This window comes from Anolis carolinensis, chromosome 4, assembly GCF_035594765.1.
Source record: "Anolis carolinensis isolate JA03-04 chromosome 4, rAnoCar3.1.pri, whole genome shotgun sequence".
NCBI classification, from domain to species: domain Eukaryota; kingdom Metazoa; phylum Chordata; class Lepidosauria; order Squamata; family Dactyloidae; genus Anolis; species Anolis carolinensis.
This window is the reverse complement of record NC_085844.1, coordinates 243065711-243090236: the sequence shown is the minus strand read 5'-3', so window position 1 is coordinate 243090236 and position 24526 is coordinate 243065711. Positions and strand designations below refer to the sequence as shown.

Sequence of the window (24526 nt, the reverse complement as noted above, 5' to 3'; positions counted from 1 at the left end):
GAAATCCCAGTTCCCAGCTGTTAGAATTTCTGGGAGCTGAATGCCAAAAACATCTGGGCACCCACAGGTTGAGAACCACTGATCTAATGCCTCATCGGACTACAAACCCCAGAATTTGCCATAATGCAGCTATGGAAGTTCATAGAATCATAGAATAGTAGAGTTGGAAGAGACCTCATGGGCCATCCAGTCCAACCCCCTGCAAGAAGCAGGAAAATCTCATTCAAAGCACCCCCGACAGATGGCCATCCAGCCTCTGCTTAAAAGCCTCCAAAGAAAGAGGCTCCACCACATTCCGCAGCAGAGAGTTCCACTGCTGAACAGCCCTCACAGTGAGGAAGTTCTTCCTGATGTTCAGGTGGAATCTCCTTTCCTGTAGTTTGAAGCCATTGTTCCGTGTCCTAGTCTGCAGGGCAGCAGAAAACAAGCTTGCTCCCTCCTCCCTATGACTTCCCCTCACATATTTGTACATGGCTATCATGTCTCCTCTCAACCTTCTCTTCTGCAGGCTAAACATGCACAGTTCTTTAAGCCACTCCTCATAGGGCTTGTTCTCCAAACCTTTGATCATTTGAGTTGCCCTCCTCTGGACGCTTTCCAGCTTGTCAACATCTCCCTTCAACTGCGGTGCCCAGAATTGGACACAGTATTCCAGGTGTGGTCTGACCAAGGCAGAATAGAGGGGGAGCATGACTTCCCTGGATCTAGACACTATACTCCTATTGATGCAGGCCAGAATCCCATTAGCTTTTTTCGCTGCCACATCACATTGTAGGCTCATGTTTAACTTGTTGTCCACAGGGACTCCAAGATCTTTTTCACACGTACTACTGTTGAGCCAGGCATTGTCCCCCATTCTGTATCTTTGCATTTCATTTTTTCTGCCGAAATGAAGTATCTTGCATTTGTCCCTGTTGAACTTCATTTTGTTAGTTTCGGCCCATCTCTCTAGTCTGTCAATATCGTTTTGAATTCTGCTCTTGTCTTCTGGAGTGTTGGCTATCCCTCCAGTTTGGTGTTGTCTGCAAACTTGATGATCGTGCCTTCTAACCCTTCGTCTAAGTCGTTAATAAAGAAGTTGAACAGAACCGGGCCCAGGACGGAGCCCTGAGGCACTCCACTCGTGACTTCTTTCCAAGATGAAGAAGATGCATTCATGAGCACCCTTTGGGTTCGTTCACTTAATCAATTACAGAAATCACAGCCAACATGCCTTTCATGGTGAAAGAAAGATGCAACAGAAATCAAACAAGTGCTATAACAGGGCCTAAATACCCTAAAGGCATCGGATTCTGTCTCATCTTGGATGGTAAGCAGGGTCAGCTATGTTTAGTATTTGGATGGGGAGATCATCAAAAATATCAAGTGTTGTGGGCTACATTTGAGAGGAAGGAATTGCAGATGCAAAACATCTCAAGTATCTGCTGCCTTATGAAATTCATGGGGTTACAGTAGGCCGACAAGCTAACTTGAAGACACGCACAAGCTAGGTCAATGTGAATGGGTCCATTCTACAAATAACATTTTAAACTATAGTTTCTCTATAAGAAAATAGTCGCAAACAAAAAGATTAAACTTGTTGTTTGACGCAGAAGGTAGATAAGAACATCACAAGAGCAATTTAAAAGTATTTATTTACTTATTTATATAAAGTTTTTTATTCCAAAAAAAGATTAATTGACTGGAAAGGTGTGCCAAGTCAAAAAAAGTTTTAAAAAAAAGTATAGACACACAAAGCTACCAAATGATCTTTAGACAAAAATATCTATTCCAAGACCTCACACAGGTAAGGAAAAGTGCAGGTGGTTTTTGAAGTTCTTCTTGAAGGTGAAAAGTCTTCCTGAAAAAGCACCCAGTCCACAGATGAGAAAGACCTTTTTGCCCTTGATCATTTTTACATTGCTGGAATGGATCCTCTAAGAGTTTACCAGGGCATGGATGCAGATATTTTGCTGGGTAATTTCAGATAATTCTCGTCCATTCAGAAGTTTCTTCAGTTTTATGTTTTCCCAGGGAAGATCTCCATGATCAGAAGTGTCAAAAGGAAGGAGAGCTAGCAAGAAGAGAAAAAAGAATCCTCATTGTACCAAGAGTAGTTTTCCCTGGCCTTCTCTTCCCTAAGGCTCTTCTCTTGCACCCACCTTTTTAAGATTAAGAAAATTCAAAGTTTTCCTTTGAGTGGAGTAACTCTGCTCCTCTAATAATTTTGGCCCAACTCATAGAATAGGCATTTGCCAAGAAAAAGGCAGCAGATTTCTGAAACAGCACCCCAAGAGACAGCCATTTCTTACCTTTTAATTTTTGAAGAAAACTACAGATTTAATGATATTTCAATTTCCTTTCAATCAAAAGATTGTTAGAATTCATCCACTAAATCAGGGGATAAATAAGGAACTCTCCAAATGCTATATGCACTGCATCTCACACTATTCTTCTTTATAATGCTACTTCAGACTGCTGGGACCTGTAATCCAACAGTATCTGAACAAAGGATTCCCTCAGGCAGTAAGCAGGCAGTCCTTGAATCTGCAAAGCCATTCAATGCTAATCAAGGTGGCCAATTGCTTCATTAACACTTGCTTCACACAGACAAGAGTTCTTTCTCCCACCCTGGACTTTCCACAGATATACAGTTTCTAACATACCTCACAACCTCTGAGGATGCCTGCCACAGATGTAGGCGAAATGTCAGGAGGGAATGTTTCTGGAACATGGCCAGACAGCCTGGAAAACTCACTGCAACCCAGTATCTAAATTGTCATGTTGATCCTCACCCTTGTACTATGTGTTGCAGTAAGAGCAATGCTGTACCAGGACAACCTCTTGATCAAATTCAGAAGTAGCACACAAATTGCAAAGTTCTGCTGATTTTTTCCATTTAAATATCCATTTAACTTTCTCTCTCATACACATATAGACATAAACACACACAGAGAGAGAGAGGGGGGGGGACTCACATGGATTTCTTGCAATCTCCTCCATACTCACTTTCTAGTTCAGGAAAGGAATGCCTTTATGTTGTCCCGGATGGCACCTCTGCAAATGGGGCAGCGTCTCAGATTAGGGGCGCATTCAGAGCAGACCACTAAATGCCCACAGGGCACCAGCACAATGGACACATCTTTGTCCATGCACACCTTGCACATGCGTTCCTCTTGAAGCTGGCGCAGCTTCTCCTCTGTGCTCAAGGTGGAGTCTACTAGATGGGGAAAAAAAGATGTTCAGCCGTGGAGTCCAAAGGCAGAACGGATTGCAGTCTGTCCCAAAATCTTTACCACATTCAGAGGCTGGAGTGGGAGTCAGGGAAAGCCAAGTAAAACCACAGCTCTGCCATCAGATCTGGGGGGAGTTTGTTGAGGCATAATGTGAGAAAGAAACTAACAACTCTGCTCTTTATCCCCATGTAAGGGCTAGGGTGGCAAGCATGTAATATGACAGGTACGGCTGAACTGCAATTCCCAATATTCCTCCAAAATTAGTTGTGCTGGCCAAGGATACTGGGACATTTAGTTCAATAGCTTGATGCTTATCTCTGGCCCAGAGTATTGTCATGAATATGTAAAACAAAAGTCTACAAAATGCTGAGCATGATGTTTGGACAAAAACGGTAGGATAACAAACGATTAAAGTAAGGATAACAAACATCTCGCTCTTTGATGTAGCTTATGGGGTCATGCTTCTTCTTAGACTTAGTGAAGGGAAATGTATGTTTGGTTTTTAAAGCTCAACTTTTTCTCTTTTTTTCGTGTCAGGAGCAACCTGAGTTGCTTCTGGAGTGAGAGAATTGGCTGTCTGCAAGGATGTTGCCCAGGGGACGCCTGGATGTTTTGATGTTTTACCATCCTTATGGGAGGCTTCTCTCATGTCCCCGCATGGAGCTGATAGAGGGAGCTCATCCGTGCTCTCCCCGGGTGGGATTCAAACCTGGCAGCCTTCAGGTCAGCAACCCAACCTTCAAGTCACAAGGCTTTTATCCCCTAGGCCACCGGAGGCTCCTTAAAGCTCAACTGATTTGTAGGAAGAAGCAGATAGGCAAGGAAGCGCTCTCCAAAATTATACAAGACAAGGATGGTAGTAATATTCAGAATCAACCTGAATTTGTACCATACTTTTGGTTGATATTACGTTTTCTAGCCAGGGGAAAAACATCTTAACTCACTGAAAAGTATGGCATAAATCAGACGTATAATATACATTCAAATTTATGTATCTCTAAAACTGGGTCCCATCCAATATTTGACCATTTTCATGTTATTTTGCCAAGGATTACTTTACTTTTTCTCCCCCATCAAGTGTTCTGCTCCAATATGGATCTCTTACCTGGTTGGTTTGGCTGCTCTGTTTCTACTTCTCTGCTACAAGGAATTATTTCTCTTTGAATAGGTTCTGTATGAAGAGAGGAAGACAACAGCTATTAAGATAGGATTTATGGATTATATTCCAGTTTCTTAAGGGTCAGAGACCTGCAAAGGACTGAAGAGACCTTCTTGTCCAACTCCACCCATGGGAATATGCAACTAAAAGATTCTTCTTAATGCTTAGGTAGGATATGTGGAATATTGTACCTTTTTCTGTATTTGAATCCATTAGTTCATGTCTGAGAGTGCACTCACATGATGTTACTACAGCAATATGTTTCCATCTTAATTGCCAGGGATGCATTGGATGGAATCTTGGGATTTATAGTTTGATGTGGCATTAGCAGAACTCTCTGGCTAAGGCGTCATTGTGCCCTTCCATAAACTGAAAATCTCAGGATTCCATAGAAGGGAGTCATGGAAGTCTGTCTGGAATCATACGGCTATAACTGTATGATATGGAAGGCTCCCTAGTTTCTGGATCCAAAGAAAGCAAGCTCACTGTATCTTCCATGTGTCCTACCACTGTACAAACTTGCCTTCTTCAAGCTAAACATAGCCTTCTAACCTTTCTAACACATTTCCACAAGGATTTTGTTTCTCTGTCATACCAGTTTTGGGGAATGGGTCCTTCAACACAACTCTATGGCAATTTCAGGGGGAAATTCACCATAGAATCAACTGGAGGGCCTAGCAAATTTTCATGTTTCCCTAAGTAAATGAAATTGGGTATGGGTTATGTGGCTACAAAGGCCTTGTTGTACCTATTTCCACAGTGGACTGTCAGCATGACCAATAGACTTAGGGATTTTGGGAACTGTTGTTCAACAAATTCCTTCCAGAAGCTCTGAAAGAAACTTAAACAATCTTCCAAGGTGTCTAGACCCCATATCTCTTATCTCTCAGCATCTTATACAGCTGTACAAACAACATAAGATGGTTGCCTAAGGCTTCAAGGTTAGACCATGCAAAGCATTAACACCAAGAGATTTATTTTCTTATGAACAAGAGCTCAAGGAGAAAGAACTGCCTACCTTGAGGGCTTACAGGGTCTGGTCTAGGTCTAGGTGGATACAAGTTGCCTTCCTGCAAACAACACAAGATATATATTACTGAACAGAAATACAGTTTAAAGTACTTGTTGCTCTAGGCTCCATTTCCATGGAAGTATTCGGCAAAACCATATCTGGGTATTCCTTGCCTAAGTAACCCCTATGAAATTCATGGGATTTCCATAAAACAAGAAGCAGCTAGAAGACACACTCAGACATGCATAGCATGCATATGTTTGCATGTGTACACACAACTTACTCACCAGGGTACTGAAATATGAGTCTTGAATACTGTTTATGAAATCTCTCCCTCTGGACTGTAGCAAGAATTCACACCTAAAGAAGCAACAAGGAAAAGTAATGGCACAGGAAAAAACCCCTTGTCCATCCAACAAGTGAGCATTTCAAGCAGGGGCAGATAACCCATGATCCTGAGGCCAAATATCAACCCCTTTCCTGAAGCAACCTGGAGTAGTAATTCAGTGAGCCAATATGGTATTAGTGATCCAAGTGCTTGACCATGGATCAGAGGAACCAGGGCTCAAACCCTGCTTAGACAGAGGAAGGTAGTTGCCTATAAAAGCTACAGATATGGTCATCATAAGTCAGATTTGACTTCAAGTCAGATGACAGCAACAGGCTATCCTGTACTGTTTAAATTACAAATATCCATATTTATTGTTATTGTGTGCCTTCAAGTAATTTCCATCCTATGATAATCCTAAGGCAAAACTATCACTGGGTTTTCTTGGCCAAATTTATTGAGAAGTTTGCCACTTCATTTCTCTGTGGCTGAGAGAATGCGAATTGCCTAAGGCAGGGGTGTCCAAACTTTTTAAACCAAGGGCCAATTCACAGCTAGACTATAGTTGGAAAAGACGTGAACACATTCCTATACACACTGTATATATCTTATGTGTAGTGCAAAAAATATATATGAAAGAACAATACAATATATAAAACAGAGAACAATATTAACCAACATAAATGCACCAGTCTTTCAATGGAAAGTGTGGGCCTGCTTTTATAATAATAATAACTTTATTCTTTTATCCTGCCACCATCTCCCCAAAGGGACTCGGAGCGGCTTACATGGGGACCAAGCCCAGCACAAACAAAGTTTACAAGAGGCATAGTTAAAACATAATAACATAAAACAATCAGATGAAAACAATTAAAACCATCAGACTATAAAAAACATAAAATAAATCAAAACAACACCAAACAACCAGGACTACAGTGGGCATGAACCAATAAGAGAGGGCAAGGCAAGGACTTGTGCAAAGTGCAGGCTACAGGGCCGGGGCTGGAGGTAAAGTGCTGAGTAAAAGTAATCAATAAATTAGGGCTGGGCAGACCTGATCAGGGACTAAAACCATCATTCAAATCCAAGACTGTATGGAAGGCGGGCAGAGTGAGGGCTAATCTAATCTCCCTGGGCAGGGAGTTCCAGAGCCAGGGGACCACCACTGAGAAGGCCCTGTCTCTCGTCCCCACCAGCCATGCTTAAGACTGTGGCAGGAGTGAGAAGAAGGCCTTGCCGGCAAATCTTAGAGCCCACGCCAGTTTGTAGGAGAAGATACGGTCACAAAGATAGGCAGGACCTGAACTATTTAGGGCTTTGTGACTAATAACCTGCACTTTGAATTGGGACCGGAAACTTATCAGCAGCCAGTGGAGCTGCTCTAGTAGAGGCGTTGTCAACTCTCTATAACTAGCTCTAGTTAGCAACCTGGCTGCCGACCTTTGCACAAGTTGTAGTTTCCAGGCCGTCATCAAAGACAGCCCTACGCAGAGTATGTTGCAGTAATCTAATCTAGATACTTTCGGCTAATGAGGGAGTCAAGTTAATTGGGATTGTTGTTATTGTGTGCCTTCAAGTCATTTCAGGCAGTGGCATATGCTACCTCAGAGTCTTGGGGGGGGGGGGGGGTTCCTCTGGTCTTGTGGAGCCTCCGGTGGCCTAGGGGATAAAAGCCTTGTGACTTGAAGGTTGGGTTGCTGACCTGAAAGCTGCCAGGTTCGAATCCCACCCGGGGAGAGCGTGGATGAGCTCCCTCTATCAGCTCCAGCTCCATGCGGAGACATGAGAGAAGCCTCCCACAAGGATGGTAAAAACATCAAAACATCCGGGCGTCCCCTGGGCAACGTCCTTGCAGACAGCCAATTCTCTCACTCCAGAAGCAACTCCGGTTTATTTATTTATTTATTTATTTATTTACAGTATTTATATTCCGCCCTTCTCACCCCGAAGGGGACTCAGGGCGGATCACATTACACATATAGGCAAACATTCAATGCCTTAACATAGAACAAAGACAAGACAAACAGAGGGCTCCGAACTGGCCTCGAACTCATGACCTCTTGGTCAGAGTGATTTGTTGCAGCTGGTTGCTCAACAGCCTGCGCCACAGCTCGGCCCCCACGGTTGCTCCTGACACGAAAAAAAAAATAGTTGTCACCTGGTTTTCCCCTTTTCTTCCCAAGGGAGGAGCCACAGCAAAGGGAAGCCTTTTTTGGAAAACATGGGTGGCAATGCAGAGATGGGGAGGAGGGAGGGAGGGAAGCCAGGCAGGCACTCAACCTCCAGGGCCCGCCTTTCCCAGCCATGCAGCAGTAGCAGCGGTGGCAAAGGCAGTGGCAGCAGCAAGCTCCTGGGGCAAACAGGGCAATTGGGAAGTCTTCCTTTACAAAGAAAGAGAGACAAGGGGGCACTGGGATGGTATGCCCTAGCCTGGAGACACCCAAGGATAAAGCAACATTTAATTGAGATGAAGGGACACAAGAGGCCACCATCTCTCTTTCTCTCCTCCTGAGGAGCTTGCCTTTTCTGCGGCTCTGATCCCCAAGAAGGAAAGAATGAAGGTAGGTAGGTAGGAAGGAAGACAAGGAAGGAAGAAAAGAAGCAAAGGAGGGCAGCCTTGAGAGAAAGGGCCGGTGGAAATCTGAGGAGGGGCTGCAGTTGGCCCCCAGGCTGCACTTTAGACATTCCTGGCCTAAGGTTACCCACTGGGACTCACAACTGAGTCGAGATTCAGATCTCGGTTGTAGTCCAGTGCCCACAACACTACATCATATTGGCTACCAACCTAACTAATCTCTTTCAAAACTGGATATGGACTTCAGTCTCTTCTATCAGCTTCCACATTTTGGACAATCCAGACAAGCAGATATTTTTTTAAAAAACCTCCTTACACACAGACTGCAATGTGCACAGAATTAATGAGCATTCAATGAATATTGCCAAGGTTTTCTTTCCTGATGCAAGGAAATTAGCATCATTAGGGACACATTAATGCTATTCTGATTCCCATTATCACCTACCTATGTATACCCAAATAGAGAGAAAGTGTATAGGGTGGGGGGAGGATTGCATATACAGGAATGATCTACCTTGGAAACCATCTGGCATGTTCCATCCAGGGATCATCGCCACGTTCCCAGTTCCTCAAAGCACCATCGCAGTAGAAACATAGCACATAATCTCGATCGCCTGAAAACAATTCAAACAAACGGTCTTATGGTTAGATGACAGCAATAGAAACAAAAGAGTGATGGCTACACAATATATACATAGCAGCTTCTTGTAGCTACTTAGCAACAGCCTGTAATGCTTCCAGCATCTCAGGAGTAGAATGACACTAATACAAGCCTGGATTGAGACACATTACTGCAACACCTTCATTCATTCTAATGGCAAAAGTCTAATTCAGCTACCCACGCTAGTATTTTGAAATACCTTTTAGGAGATGTCTTTTCAACAGTTAACTTGTAGGAATTGAGGGGCAGAAGGAAATAACTAGGATAAAGATCCCCTAGTAGCTGATTTCCAGTGTGTTTTTTCAGCCCTCCTATTGACATAACTGTGAAATCCAAGTGGTGGGGAACAATAGGGAACTGATAAGCTCATCCAGAGGTTTGTGTATGTTTTTTGGACTGCAAATGGGAAATGAGTCAACAGTGTGAAGCACTGATTCTAGACTGCATCAATAGGGAGTTTAGTGCCTAGATTAGGGATAGTAATAGTATCACTTTATTTTGCTTTGGTCAGACATTACCGTGAATACTGTGCAAGTTCTAGGTACCATAGCTTATGAAGGATATAAACAAGCTGGAAGGTGTCCAGAGAAGTGCAACCAAAGTGATCAAAGGTTTGGAAGCCAAGATCTTTTAGAACCAGCTTAGGCAGCTGTGTATGTTTAGCTTGGAGAAAAGCGGTTTGAGAGGAGACACGAGGGGTGTGTTTAAATATTTGAAAAAAATGTCACATTGAGGAGGGGGCAAGCTTGTTTTCTGTTGCTCCTGACTAGCACACAATGGAGCAATAGATTCAAATTGCAGGTTGGGAGAAGATTCTATCTAAACATTAGGAAGAACTTCCTGACATTAAGAGCTGTTCAGCAGTGAAATATGCTGCCTTGAAGTGTGATGTATCCCCCCTCTGGAGGTTTTCAAACAGAAGTTGGGAGTGTTTTGATTGTATGTTTCTGCATGGCAGGGCACTGGACTCTGGTCTCTTTCTACTCCACAGATTCTCATCTATTCTAGGAACACATAAATGGATGAGAATCTAGACTTCGCCCTTTTAGAAACAAAGCAACCTGACCGTTTAAACGTTTTATACTAAACCATACTTTCAAACAGTGTAATAGCATATTAAGAATAGGTGTACAGCATGTACACATTATTAAAAGGCATTTCTGCATTAACCAGGTAATTGCTAAATGCCTGTTGAAATAAAATATTCTTCCTAGGCCATCTTTTTCAAAGTCAAACCATTCTCATCATGATGTCTGAAATGGAGCCTCCACAAACAGGAGCACTATACCTTTTAATGCACATTCAACATTAATAAACAGGGAAAGTCATTGGCTTTGCAATCTGTTTTCAACTGGGACCAGAATACTGTACTACCTGAGCTTTGGGTGGGACCTGGCAGGACAATGCTAGCATTTGTGCATACCTGTGTAGAAGAAGCCTGCTCCCGCCAGCTCCTCTGGAGACACCTGAGCGTCGGACGGCCAGCTGTCATATGTCCTCAGGCGATCCCTTTCCATTGCCAGATCTGGATATTCCGGTTGGCTGTCTACGGCAGCTTCTTCCATGTTCAAGCTTTGCAGCATGCTAAGGAACTGGCCATCCACACTGTCTGGGATTTCCCCAGCCTGGGGCAGGGGCTGGTTGCCAACATCCCTGCCCTGGATGAAGAGACAGGTCGGGAAGAAATTCTCATGCTCCACCATGGGGTCGTCTTCAGCAATCCAGTCGTAAAGCACTCCTCCGCAGCAGAAACACTGCACATGGTCACCAGGACCAATGAAGAAAAACCCAGCCGCAGACAAATCGGATGGAGAGACAGGTGACCGTTCTGCCCAGTGCCGGAAGGTCCTGAATCGTTTCTCTTCTGATCTCATATCAGAGTGTGACAAATAGACTTGCCGGTCCCTGGTTTCCTCTGGAGGGGAACTGCCCTCTGAAGACACATTCTCCTGTCTGTTTGAATCCCCCATTTCCCAGTTGTTAGACAGGAAAGAGGCCAGTACATCAGCAAAAAACCTGGTGCTAGATGCAAGCAAATGCTTATGCGCATCAGCAGCCTGCATGCTGTGGTCCTCTTTGGCTCTACCAACCGATCCACTGACAATGTGTTCTGGAAAACTCCCAATTCCAAAAGCCAAACAGGCTCTCAAACAACAGATATGCAGGATTCTGGCTTTTTTGCAGTCTGCTGATTTTATTATTGGAGGTCAATGGTAGCCCTTCTGTCCAATTCTTCTCCTCGCTTGAACAGGAAAGGAAGAAAAAGGGAAACAGTCACAGCTAGCCAGATGTGAGTGTGAGTATTTTAGGTGGGAAGGGAGAAAGAAGAGAGAAATCCAGCAACTGTTTAAAGCAGGGGCACACTGAAAACAAAAGGTCTCCTGTCAAATTGAATGCCTTGTGGACTTTGTTCAGGCAGGACAAAAGGGAGGGAGGTAATCCAATGACTCACAGAATGACTACATAGGTTTAATGTTTATGCCATTTGCATAAAAGTAAAAGACCCATCCCATTGGTCTCCTGTTTATATATGTGTGTACTATTTATTCACTTTGAAATCAGTTTGCAGCAACTGGAAAAAAAGTTGAAGAAAAAAGAAGAAAGTGGGAGGACAAGAGAGAAGCTAGGATATTTTAAAACCAGCTGGAAAAGTGGAAATCATACGAAAAGTGAAGACAGTTGAGAAAATAAAGTCATTCCTGGATACATTTTGGAAGATAGTTCCAAACTACCTCTAACATGATCAAAATGTCTTATTTTACTTATTTACTTGGGTCTGGTAGTTTCACTTCACATGAGCATATTGTTAGTATTGAACAAAAAGTTTGCTGTTTTTCTTTTTATTGTGTAAGCATCCAACTCTATTATTCCCACGTTATATATGCCTCTGGTTTCAAATTCTCGTTGAAATAGTAATACCAAGGACCACTTAAGTAAAGACAATGCACCATGGACTGTTGTGACTAATCCTCCTCTCCTTTCACTTTTTCTGCTGCATTTAAAATGTCCATGTCTTTTCCTTCTCAAGCTTCCCCCTTTGTTCTAAGCTGATTTCAATAGCTGCAAAATGAGTTCAAAGTGCAAAAGTAGCATCCTTTTAACTCAGCAATGAGGACAAAACCTTGCCCTTTCCGGTAGCCTTACGCAAAAACATACTGTCGCAGCCTTTTCTAATTTGTCCTCTTTAATAACCCTACTATCTTGGCCACACTCTAATGGTGCTTGGCTACACCTGGTCCTGTTTTCACCTGTAAAATGTTGGAGGCTACACAGTAGAGCAACATTTGCTGACTCTGGTTGTAAAGCAGAAATAAGCAATGCAAAGGCAAGTGTCCTGAGAAGAACCAGGAAGCTGCTAATGAAAAGGCCAATTCTGCTAATGCCAAAAGAAGCAGAAACAACAGGGTTGTTTTTTTTTAAGAGAAAGCATATTTACTGATTGATGCCTGAAATTATAAACATACTTATGATCTTGCTCTGGGGATCTCTACTAGGGAACTCTTATGGAGAAATATAGAACTATTTATGGTACCACACTGAAGTACTTTAACTTGTACTTTCACTAGTCTGCAGAATATAAATGGTTCTATATTCAATCACAGGAAGAAATTAATAGAAGGGCTGAGGCTATTGCCAGTAGGTCCCCATGCTCAGACGGTATACATAGGCTGAGTATCTCTTATCTCAAATGCTTAAGACAAGAAGTGTCTCGGGGTTTTTTAATGTTTGGAATACCTATAATTTTATACACACACATAATGTGAGGAGTTTTCTCTATAGATCTCTAGGTCTTCCAGCATGACTAGAGAAAATTGACCACAAAGTCATACTGGAGAACCCAGATATTCCTAAGGAGAATGTTGTAAATATAGTCTGTGAATAATCAAATCTACAAAAACCAAAACCACTAATGTGGAGGGACAACTGTACAGTAGATAACTACATTTCCCGGCTGACTTTGAGGCCTAATGAATTCCAAGTATGTTGTTGTTAATTATAGCCATAGCAGTTCCACTTTGTAGAAAATAGCAGGGGATGGAGGAAAACCTTCCGGAGTTTTGCTTATTTATTAAAACATTTATATTCTGCCCTCACCCAAAAGGAGATGCAGGGTGGAGCACAACATATATGCAGCAAGCATTCAATGCTAGAACATTAAATAAGCTATAAATCCATAAACATTAAAACAGTTATCTCCACTTAAAATCAATTGTTTGAAATCATCTCAGGTATTTATTTACAGCATTTATATTCCGCCCTTCTCACCCCGAAGGGGACTCAGGGCGGATCACATTACACATATAGGCAAACATTCAATGCCTTTTAACATAGAACAAAGACAAGACAAACATAGGCTCCGAGCGGGCCTCGAACTCATGACCTCCTGGTCAGAGTGATTCATTGTAGTGATTCACTGCAGCTGCTCTCCAGCCTGCGCCACAGCCCAGCCTGCGCCACAGCCCGAGCCCGAGGTAAGCCTTTAAGACAGTTTGATGACTCCAGAACAGAGAACTTGCTGTTCTCCCCTCTGGCAGTGTATTGGCTCTCCTTGCCTTGTTATAGATGAACAACAAAGATCCAAAAATGCCATTTTACTTTTATTATCCCCCCACCAAAAAATATTTCAACATGAACATAATAAGGAACTGAGGTGTGACACCATGTACATAAAGAGAGTGATTTGTTTATTTTAGTGTAACATTCCTCTGACTTCAGCAGTTCCCAAAGAAGAATTTAAATAGTGTCTCTCTCTCACACACACACTTTTCCTTTTTGCACAGCTATACAGAGTTTCACCTCCTCACTTTACATCAGTGGTTCTCAACATGTTTTTGGCCTTCAACTCTCAGACATTCTAACAGCTGGTAAACTGGCTGGGATTTCCAGGAGTTGTAGGCCAAAAAACATCTGGTGACCTCAGCTTGAGAACCACTGCTCTACAATGTCTAATGTGGCTAAGATTGCTGGGATGTGCAGTCTAACATGTCGTTACAAGGACAGGTTAAAATTTAAACATTTTTCCACCATTCTATTCTTCTCCCTGAAATATTCCACAAATTTCTATCATAGCACTTTTTAACATTTCATTTTGGCATTGAGAAATATGTTTTAGACATCCAAAGGAAAGAGGCAAGAAAACTTACCAAGGACAAATGAACACAAGGAAACAAAAGTTCTAGGTGTGAATTATTTTGAGTGGCAGAAGTTTGGGGACTGAAGGAACATTATTTTGGATTGGTAAAATCCTTATTTGGCCTGACAATGCTATCATTTTTCCGTTGCCTTATAGCTATATTCCTGTATATAAGAGAGAACAAATATTGTCCACAACCAATTTGTTGCTGTATGCCTTCAAGTTGTTTCTAGTCTATGGTGGAACCTATCACAGGGTTTTTTGGGCAATATTTGTTCTGAAAAGGCTTGACATTGTGTTTGTCTGAGGCTGAGAGAATGTGACTTGTCCAAGGTCATCCAGTAGACTTTCATGGTCAAGTGGAATTAGAACCCTATCTCCAAAATTGTAGTTGAACACTCAAACCATTACATCTCACTGGCTTACGTAACAAGTATACAATAAACTCAAGTCAGCAAACCAAGCCACAGGCATCTGAGTCACAAACCACTGCCCCAAACCCTCTGTATGCAATTAAATTATTGTTCATGCCTGGCACTTACCTAATGATTTTACCAAACCACAACAAGAGAGTCTAATCCGCAGCCTCTCCAACAGAAACCAAGAGCATAATGCTGCCCCCTGGGCCACCTTTAACTTGCAAGCTCCACCTGGTAAATTAACTCATTTGTGTTAACTTTTAAAGCTGCAAGCTGTTTTTGACTATACCTGAGAGCACAATCCAAAACCAGTACTATAATTTTATACAATAGTTGTAGTAATGCTGTGCATTGTTTTGTGTACATTGAACTGTTGGAAAGTAAAACTATCACTCAAAAGTATTTTGAGCATTTCTGGAATTCCAGATAAAGGATGCTCAACCTATCTAGGATTGAGATTGGTGTTGGGGTGAGGAACTTGTAGTGGTCTACGTATTGTTGGATTCTAACTCTCATCATCCCGACCATCACCTAGGCTTACAGCAACTTGTAGTGGTCCAAGTATTGTTGGAGTCTTAACTACCAATGCTCCTGATCATTAGTTAGGTTTCAGTCTTATGGACACTGAAATCCACAGCTTCTCAAGTACTACAGGTTGTAGTACCTATCTCTGCCTCAGGTTAGAGTACTGAGATCTGAATAATTCCAGATGTTCACTCAGTGATGAAGCTCATGGGTGACCTTGGACAAGTCTGTGGCCTTTAGCTTAACCTACCTCACAGGACTGTTGTGGATAAAAAGTGCTAAAAACAACAACCATGCACACTACTCTGAATTTTATGGCAGGGTGGGATGAACATGTGATAACATATGGGTGCCATTGATAAACTGACTCTTCACAATTTGAGCTATCACTTGTATTGGTCTAAGTTTTACTAAATGTATCACCAATCTCTAGATATTGATGAAAGATACACATAATTTGTCACAAGAAAACCTGTGATACTTTGAATACAGCTAAACAAAATGTTTTTTAAAAATCTGCTAATTAAATCAGTAGAGAAGCATAATGTTCCTTACTTCATATGTCATCAGTTATATATAGACTGACTGAAGCCCCCTAAAACAGGAAATATAGGAAGTGTGGTCCTCCAAATGGTAAAGGTTTCCCCTTGACATTAAGTCTAGTCGAGTCCAACTCTGGGCGGGGTGGTGCTCTTCTCCATTTCTAAGCCAAAGAGTCGGCGTTGTCCGTAGATGCCTCCTAGATCATGTGGCCAGCATGACTGCATGGATTTGCAGCCCAACAACATCTAGTGGACTGCACTCCACTTACTGCTGCATTAAGCTTTAAAAACACTAAATCCCCAGTTCAAGGTGAAGAAGCTTACTTGTACAGCCCTATATGGCTTCGGTTGCAAATAAATGCCTATATATCTAAATACAGTATTAAGGTAGCTTTTCTCAAGAGGGAATCCTCCAATTTTGAATTACAACTCCCACTAAGCTCCTGACCAAGCTGATGGGCATTGTGATCTAAAGCATCTGGAGCCAATAAGTTGAGGCATTAAAGTCATCTGCTACTGATATATGTTTTGCAGTAAGCTCCACTAAGAGAAGCAAGGTGGCCAAGGATTTGGGAAACATTTTATTTTTAGGGGGAAATTGGGAGGAAAGCAGAACATTTAAAAACCAGCTGAAAAGGTGAGAAGCAGTTTAATCAGGACTGTCCCAGCAAAACCATAAAAGTTGGAGACTATGTCTTTCAAAGGATTTGTTTCCCAAATAAGTTCACTTAGTATCAATTTCATTGTTGTTCATCTGCCATGTAAAACAACTTGAGACTCATAAGAAATGTCACTTTTAACACCTGAATCTGTTTTTAGAGTACCATGATTTCTTGCCTTTGCTTTGCACTTTTATGTATTTTTGTTTCTATGACAGAGGGGGTACAACCTTTCTAGGCCACCACATCTACAAACCAACCAGACAGCCCCAGTTACATGACAGAGAGAGCAAAGCAGTGTAGTGCTCTTGTTGGAAAGTTGTCTCCAGTCTCTTCAAACCCCTGGGGCTTGGCAGCTATTCTACCGTGACTGTCCCATCGTCCCCGGAGGCAGGGAGCCTGTAATGTGCATAGAACAACTCTGCCATGCTCCGTTCCCATGGGAGGTCTGTAAAATCTTTGCTGAAGCTTCATTTCTTCCTGAGCCTGACAAGTCGTGAAAATCATCTAGTGACAGGAAAGCCCAGTCTGTGTAGTTCCCGGAGATCACCAAGGGGAGAGAAGCCTCTTTCAACCTGGAGAAATACGACCAGGCCTTCTCTGAATTCACTGGTGGGTAAAGCAAAAGCCATGTGTGGTCTAAGCTGAAATAACAAATGCGTCTCCCTCTGGCATGCTCACCTGTCCTGTTGTAACTCACTCCTGGTTTCTATACATAGAAAAAATTCTCTCTTTTCCTTCCCCTGTTCCCAGTGCCTCTTAAAACCTGATTCATATTTGACAGGTGAAAGGGATTTAAGCTTTCAAAGGAGGATTCATTGGAGGTTTGGTATAAATTCTACTTTATTCTCAAGTGTGAATTGTCAAGTTGTTTCTTTGGATATTTTGGAACCAAGGTATTACGAAAGACATTTTCTCCAAAGGGATTTGGGCATCAGCATACTACAGGCAGTCCCCAAGTTATGAACAAGACAGGTTCTATAGGTTTGTTACTAAGTTGAATTTGTTTGTAAGCTGGAACAGATATGTTTTTAAGTGTAATTCCAGCTTTAGAGAGGGAGGAGGAGGCTTTAGATTGCACATGGAAGGGTTAATACTCCCATGGAGTTTATTTTGCTGCCTGTGCTTCTGTTCAGTTTCTGTGCCTGTGCTCACAGGATTTTGAAAAAAAAATGGTTTGTGGAAACAAGGATTGGTGATAAAGCTTCACTTGAGCCACCTTTCCTCGTGATAACTCTTTCACAAGTGATTTCACTTCCTAAGGGTAGATTTCTCTCACTTCCTATTGTCTCACCCCTGGTCTTAACTATGAGTCATCTGTAAATTGGATGTTTTAACTCGGGGACTGCCTGTACTTAAAACAAGCCTTTGAAGATAAATGGTAATCTTATATCCACCAATAGTCAAGATCTGGCAGGGACAGTCCTAATTAATCCTTTGCCTTCCACTTTTTGAACTACAGTACTTTAAAAATGTCCCACTTTCTCTCCTCTTTTCCCATTTTTTCTCCTTTGCCTTCATATTTCAGTTGTTGCAAACTGAGTTCAAAGGCAGTTTCACTTAGTTTGGGAAGAAGAAATAAAAGCTTGCCCTCCCCAATAGGCTCAACCACAGCAAACCTCTACAACCTCTTCTAGCTTGCATGTTATTTCTCATTACATACCTTTTGCCATCTTGACAACACTGTGATGTCGCTTGGGCACATATGTCCTGGGGTTTATCTACAGTACAGAATCAATGCAGTTTGGCACGACTTTAATAGTCATGGCTCATTGTATGGGATCATGGTGTTGGGAATCATCCTGGACTATTCAAGTCTAAATGTAGTTAGACAGATGATAGAGTTAGATAGAGGGAATCCTTTCCTGTTTCCAAAGCATGCCTAGACAGGCTTTACTGTGTTTCACCCTCACATCCCTTACTTTGAAGTTAGCAGAAATGTGATTCTCCAGGGACACTAACTTCTCATTGGTCAGAATGTCTTTTATGGCCCCAATAAACTGGACCATGAGGTCGGAACCATTTTGGGTTCCTTCTTCTCCCTTTGTTCTTCAAGCTAACAAGAAGCATCCTGCCATCTCTCCTGGCAAGATGTAACTATTTAGATGTTTGTTATTTTTCCTTTCTTATTTTTTCCTTAGAAACCGGTCTAGAGTAGTCTAGACAGCTCCCAAGCCTTTCTATCTACAATGGAGTTCTTTTTACCTGAATAAAGACTTTTTGAACTTTTATTGAGACCCTGCAGCCATTGCAATCCTAAATAGACAAAGGCTTCTCTTGCTCACCCGTGTGTAAGTAACTGTTGCATTTGAAAGCTTTGCTTTTGCTACTCTGCTGTTTTTGGTGGAATCTCCCCCAGAGAGGGTTAAATTGAGTCTAACTGCTCAGAGATTACCACAACACATGGGAGTTGTAGTTTTACAAGTTCTTTATAGTTCTCTGCTAAAGAGTTCTGGTGCTTCACCAATTGCCAGGAATCTTCAACACTGAGCCAACCTGCACTGATTCAAATGTGTTGATGCACCCACCTAGATTTCATATTTGAAATGTTGGGAAGATATGTGACTGAATGCAATCCTATATATTTCCTGAGATAAAAAGCCTTACATCACCGCGCGAGCGAACTCCTGCCCATTTTGGCTGACGGGACTCGTGCGCATGCGCAGAGCTTTGCTCGCCTCAGTTGAGGCCTTCTGTGTTCGACGGGGGGGAGCCGATGCTTCCCGCTGCCACCGCTGCCAGTAAGTGCGGGGCCTTTGGGGGGGGGGGGCTGCGGCCACTAGGTTCGCCTACATGGCGAAATTACCTAGGGCTGCTTCTGACTATGGCCTACACCAACAGTAGCTCCAGCAGAAGCCCAACTTTCTCTCCTCTAACCTCCTTTGGCCACCTTGTAACAGAATCCCTAATAAAATGTATCACTTTTCTAATTCTATGCTCGCAACATTGTATCCTTTCTGACTCCTGTGCTATGAACTAATTTGTTGTCTTTCTCAACTGCTGAGTACACCTGTCCTGTTTGGCACAAGTCTGCCCATGCAAAGCAGGTGGACATAGCACTAAACGAAACATGCAGAATAATCACAGGATGCCTTAAACCTACACCTGTTAATAAACTCTACAAGTTAGCTGGCATTGCCCCTCCTGACGTGTGACAGGAAGTTGCTGCTAACTGTGAGAGAAATAAGGTCAAACATTGTGAAAGCCATCCACTGCATAACTATCAGCCTCCTCCCACCAGACTCAAATCAAGGAAGGGCTTCATGAGAACCACCATTCCTCTTGATGTTCCTCCAGCAGCAGCAAGGGTGTCCCTCTGGGCAGCTAAACCTGACAATTCCAACTGGATGGCCCCCCACGAGGGTCTTCCTCCCGGGGCAAACCAAGAATGGGCAACTTGGAAGTCCCTGAACAGACTCAGAAGCGGAGTGGGCAGATCTAAAGACAACTTGGCAAGGTGGCACTACCTGGAGGAATCCTCCACCTTGTGTGACTGTGGAGCAGAACAAACAACTCCGCATATGTATGCTTGCCCACAATGTCCTACCTCATGTAAAAAGGAGTTGTTGCTTAAAAGCTACGGACAATGCGGTTGCTTTTGCCCGCTTTTGGTCTAAAACTATTTAGTTGTTTGTGATTTCCTCTTTTTTCCATCATTTTTTAAAATGGATTTGTTATACAATACTTTTGACACGAAATAAATAAACTAATTTGTTTCTGAGCTGCAGATCCTTGCTGGCTCAGTGGGGACATTTTAACAGCGTGGGGAAATGCGGTCTTTCCAAACTGCAGATACCGAAACCGGCCTCAGTCCTGGTATCCATGGCAGCACCAATCTTCACCAGACCAACTCCATTCTGATCCTGGACTAATTCTAAGACTGCTATCTTGTTTTTTGCCTACAGACCCCAAACACCCCACAAATTCACCCTTTTTGACTCAGTTGGGAACCTCCATTTAAATAAAGGGAATCTTTTGCAGATTTGTGGTTCTTTGGAATCTGGCCTCTGTTTCCCTTGTTCCTGAGCAGGTTGCCCTGTGGGGTGCCCGGATGGCACCCACGTTCCCCATAGACCCCAGCAAGTTATTTTATCATTTTTATGAATTGGATTTCTTTTTATGAATGGAACCCTACCTTTTATGAATAAAATCACCTTTTTTATGAATGGACATTGGCTGAACCACAGGTTACCCCTTAAAAACTCTATGTGATGCATGTCATATATAAAATTATGAAGCTAGGTGAACTCTTTGTGAACTCTTGACCAGCGTTCCAGGACCTGGATGCTCAGGCCCCAGGTCTTCATTTTCATTTGAATGGATGTCTAAAGTATCCCTTATGATGGACAATAAATAACTCAATTGGCCCCAACTTGGAGCCTTGGAGGGCTGGAGGACAGGCCACTCCAAAGACTGGGAAACTTATGGACATGCTAATCATATTTCACAAAATGCATTCTTCCCTCTGAGTGGAGAGGAAAATATTGCAGCCTTTCCAAACAATCACATTCCCCTTCCCAGGAAACTGGATTATCTGATCCCATCAAAACTTTCAGATTGCTGCATTCTGGATAATAGTACTGATGCTGTGCCACCAGACTCACCCAAGAGACTTTGTTGGTTCAAATCTTCATGTCAATAGCTGAGGACGGGCTTGAGGGCTTCTAGCTATTGCCCAGGTCCGCTTATCAAAATGGCCCAAGAAGGGCCACTCAAAATCAAATCAAATCACTCTACTCAATATCTCAATTGTTGTAATCCCTTGGGGGAAAAGGGAAACTTAATTGCTTCTATCGGCTTGCCAGGCTCTTGCATATCTTCGGCAGCCCTCTGGTGCAGCAGCTGTCTCTTTCCGAGAGGGTTTTTTTCTGCTTTCCACTTGTCCCTTGTCTCTGTTTCACTGTGATTGCCCCGATCCTCCTTCACAATACTCTTCCCTTGATCTTTGGGCTGTCCTCTTGGCATTATGCATGCGACATGTGACATGAGACATGTGATGTCCAAGAGTGGTCTGGAGGCCTCTCAAATGCTACGTGCCTTCCTCGAGCTGTCCTCCTGGCATAATAATAATAATTTATTTATATACCACCCTATCTCCTCAAAGGATTCAGAGCGGTCTCCAACACAGCAGGAAACATACAACAGGTTAAAACCATACCGCAATTAAAACACATAAAATATCACATAAACATAAATGCATAAGACATATAATCATAAAACACATAACCAAGAATTAAAACCTAATGACAGGGCTCCATCAATGAACCCAGATACAGTGGCCAGGATTTAACATTGGGGGGGGGGGGGCAGCTATAAAGTGCTAGGCATGCCAGGTGCTACAATACAGTGTGGGCAGAGGTGGGTAAAGTGCATAGAATCATAGAATAGTAGAGTTGGAAGAGACCTCATGGGCCAGCCAGTCCAACCCCCTGCCAAGAAGCAGGAAATCGCATTCATAGCACCCCTGACAGATGGCCATCCAGCCTCTGTTTAAAAGCCTTCAAAGAAGGAGCCTCCACCACAGTCCGGGGGAGAGAGTTCCACTGCCGAACAGCCCTCACAGTGAGGAAGTTCTTCCTGATGTTCAGGTGGAATCTCCTTTCCTGTAGTTTGAAGCCATTGTTCCGTGTCCTAGTCAGCAGAAAATAAGCTTGCTCCCTCCTCCCTATGACTTCCCTTCACGTATTTGTACATGGCTATCATGTCTCCTCTCAGCCTTCTCTTCTGCAGGCTAAACATGCCCAGCTCTTTAAGCTGCTCCTCATAGGGCTTGTTCTCCAGACCTTTGATCATTTTAGTTGCCCTCCTCTGGATGCTTTCCAGCTTGCAAAGCGAGACATAGCTGGAAGGCCTAAGGAGCTCTATTCAAAGATCTGTTGAAACCATCACGTTTTCAGCTCCTTACGAAATGAAGATAGAGTGGGGACTTGTCTGATCTCTCTGGGAAGGGCATTCCAGGGCTGGGGAGCCACCACTGAGAAGGTCCTCTCCCTCGTCCACACCAACCGAGCCTGTGGCGGGAGCAAGAGGGCCTCCCTAGAAGATCTTAGTGCACATTCCCAACTCAGGTCTGGAAAAATCAGGGCCACACATTTGGGCTACTCACATTGTCCTTATGCCAGGAAGAGGGCGAGACACGCAGTGGCTGAGAGCACTCTCCAGTGCTGTGTGCCTTCCTCCCCCATCCTTTCTGCATAAGGATGTGGTGTGCCGAGAGCACATGGGAAATTAAGAGGGCCTGAGGTAAGCGCTCAGGGAACCACATCCAGTCCCCGGGCATTAGTTTGCCCATGCCTGCTTTAGATGTTATCATAATATTATACTACTAATAATACAATATAATAATATTAATTATAGATTATAGATTAAATGTAATATTACTAATAATCTATATATATAAAAGAGTGATGGCATCACGGTAATTCACAAAACAACAAAAGTACAGGCCCCCCAACCTCAAAATTTGACAACACAACCCATCATCCACGCCTCAAGGTTGATACAACAAAAAGAAAAGAAAAATAAAGTCCTAATTAGAGGGAGAGCAATAATTTTTTTTATCCAATTGCTGCCAGTTTAGAGGGCTAATCTCTGCCCACTTGGTTGCCTAGCAACCAGCCAAGGGACAGCCAGGTTTCAGTTAGGGGACAAGCAGACTTAGGCTTCACTTAGGCTTCTTCCACAGATTATCTAATTTGCACTGGATTATATGGCAGTGTAGACTCAAGGCCCTTCCACACAGCTATATAACCCATTTGTAATCTTATATTATCTGCTTTGCACTGGATTATCTTGACTCCACACTGCCATATAATCCACTTCAGTGGGCATTTTATACAGCTGTGAAGAAGGGGCCTCATATCATCCAGTTCTAAGCAGATAATATAAGATTATCAATATAGAGTAGAGTCTCACTTATCCAACGTAAACAGACCGGCAGGATAAGTGAATATGTTGGATAATAAGAAGGGATTCAGGAAAAGCCAATTAAACATCAAATTAGGTAATCGTTATACAAATTAAGCACCAAAACATCATATTATACAACAAATTTGACAGAAAAAGTAGTTCCATGCGCAGTAATGCTATGTAGTATTTACAGTAGAGTCTCACTTATCCAACACTCGCTTATCCAACGTTCTGGATTATCCAACGCATTTTTGTAGTCAATGCTTTCAATATATCGTGATATTTTGGTGCTAAATTCATAAATCCAGTAATTTCTACATAGAATTACTGTGTATTGAACTACTTTTTCTTCCAAATTTGTTGTCTAACATGATGTTTTGGTCCTTAATTTGTGAAATCATAATTTAATTTGATGTTTAATAGGCTTATCCTTAATCCCTCCTTATTATCCAACATATTCGCTTATCCAACATTCTGCCGGCCCGTTTATGTTGGATAAGTGAGACTCTACTGTACTGTATTTACAAATTTACCACTAAAATATCACAATGAATTTAAAACACTGACTACAAAAACATTGATTATGAAAAGGCTGACTGCGTTGTATAAGCGAATGTTGGATAAGTGAGATTCTTCTTTAATATGAAATAATTACTGGGATAGAATAATGCAGAACAATATAATCTCTAAAACCAGGACAGTAAATAAACAGGGGAATTCCACACAGGAAACAATCGGGGCCAGCTAACACCTCCCAACAAAGTATTCCCATCATCAAAGTCTGGCAAATCCTCTGTTTTCTCAGGGCCACAGACAGTAGAAGCACATAAAATATCGCAAACAACACCACTCTGAAAACAAGGGAATTCCAAACAGGAAACAATCAGGGCCAGCTAACACCTCCCAACAAAAAATTCACTCAGGGAGGAAACAGCCAGGCTTTAAAGCTGCAAGGCCATTACATCCTAATCATTTTTCCTAATTGCAGCATTCATACTTGCCTCCAACAAACAAAAAAAACCAATCAGAAATATTGTATATTCACAACCTTTAGGAAATAATATCCCCTGATGGCGCAGCATCTTAAAGCGCTGAGCTGCTGAACTTCTGGACTGAAAGGCCGCAGGTTTGAATTGGGGGAGCGGAGAGAGCCCCCACTGTTAGCTCCAGCTTCTGCCAACCCAGAAGTTCAAAAACATGCAAATGCGAGTGCATCAATTGGTACTGCTCCGGCAGGAAGGTAACGCCGCTCCATGCAGTCATCCCACATGACCTTGGAGGAGTCTACGGACAACGCCGGCTCTTCGGCTTAGAAATGGAGATGAGCACCAACCCCCAGAGTCAGACATGACTGGACTTAATGTCAGGGGAAAACCTTTACCCTTGAC

At 42.7% G+C, this 24526-nt stretch overlaps 1 protein-coding gene across 2 annotated transcripts; it reads right to left on the bottom strand.

Moving 5' to 3' along the window:
• Window positions 1–1616: 1616 nt before the first annotated feature.
• birc7 (baculoviral IAP repeat containing 7) lies at window positions 1617–14734 on the bottom strand. Of its 2 annotated transcripts, none has more exons than XM_003220706.4 (8): window positions 14627–14734; window positions 10374–11192; window positions 8804–8903; window positions 5674–5746; window positions 5393–5444; window positions 4321–4386; window positions 2989–3199; window positions 1617–2053 (listed from the first exon to the last, which is right to left on the bottom strand). In XM_003220706.4, exons 2-7 carry the CDS (start codon window positions 11011–11013, stop codon window positions 2997–2999), a joined length of 1134 nt encoding a protein of 377 aa, XP_003220754.1. In that variant the 5' UTR covers window positions 11014–11192; window positions 14627–14734; the 3' UTR covers window positions 1617–2053; window positions 2989–2996. The 2 variants fall into 2 exon arrangements, with proteins under 2 accessions (XP_003220754.1, XP_008108386.1); XM_008110179.3 differs by having other exon boundaries at window positions 2989–3196.
• Between the last annotated feature and the right edge of the window lie 9792 nt (window positions 14735–24526).

What these genes read in the sequence shown, in the direction of transcription:
- birc7 (XM_003220706.4), bottom strand. Translation starts at nt 11,013, where the DNA reads ATGCAGGCTGCTGATGCGCATAAGCATTTGCTTGCATCTAGCACCAGG. An exon ending in ACTCATATTTCAGTACCCTG is followed by an intron (nt 5,445 to 5,673) that starts GTGAGTAAGTTG and finishes TGTTGTTTGCAG; the next exon opens with GAAGGCAACTTGTATCCACC. An exon ending in AGACCCTGTAAGCCCTCAAG is followed by an intron (nt 4,387 to 5,392) that starts GTAGGCAGTTCT and finishes CTCTTCATACAG; the next exon opens with AACCTATTCAAAGAGAAATA.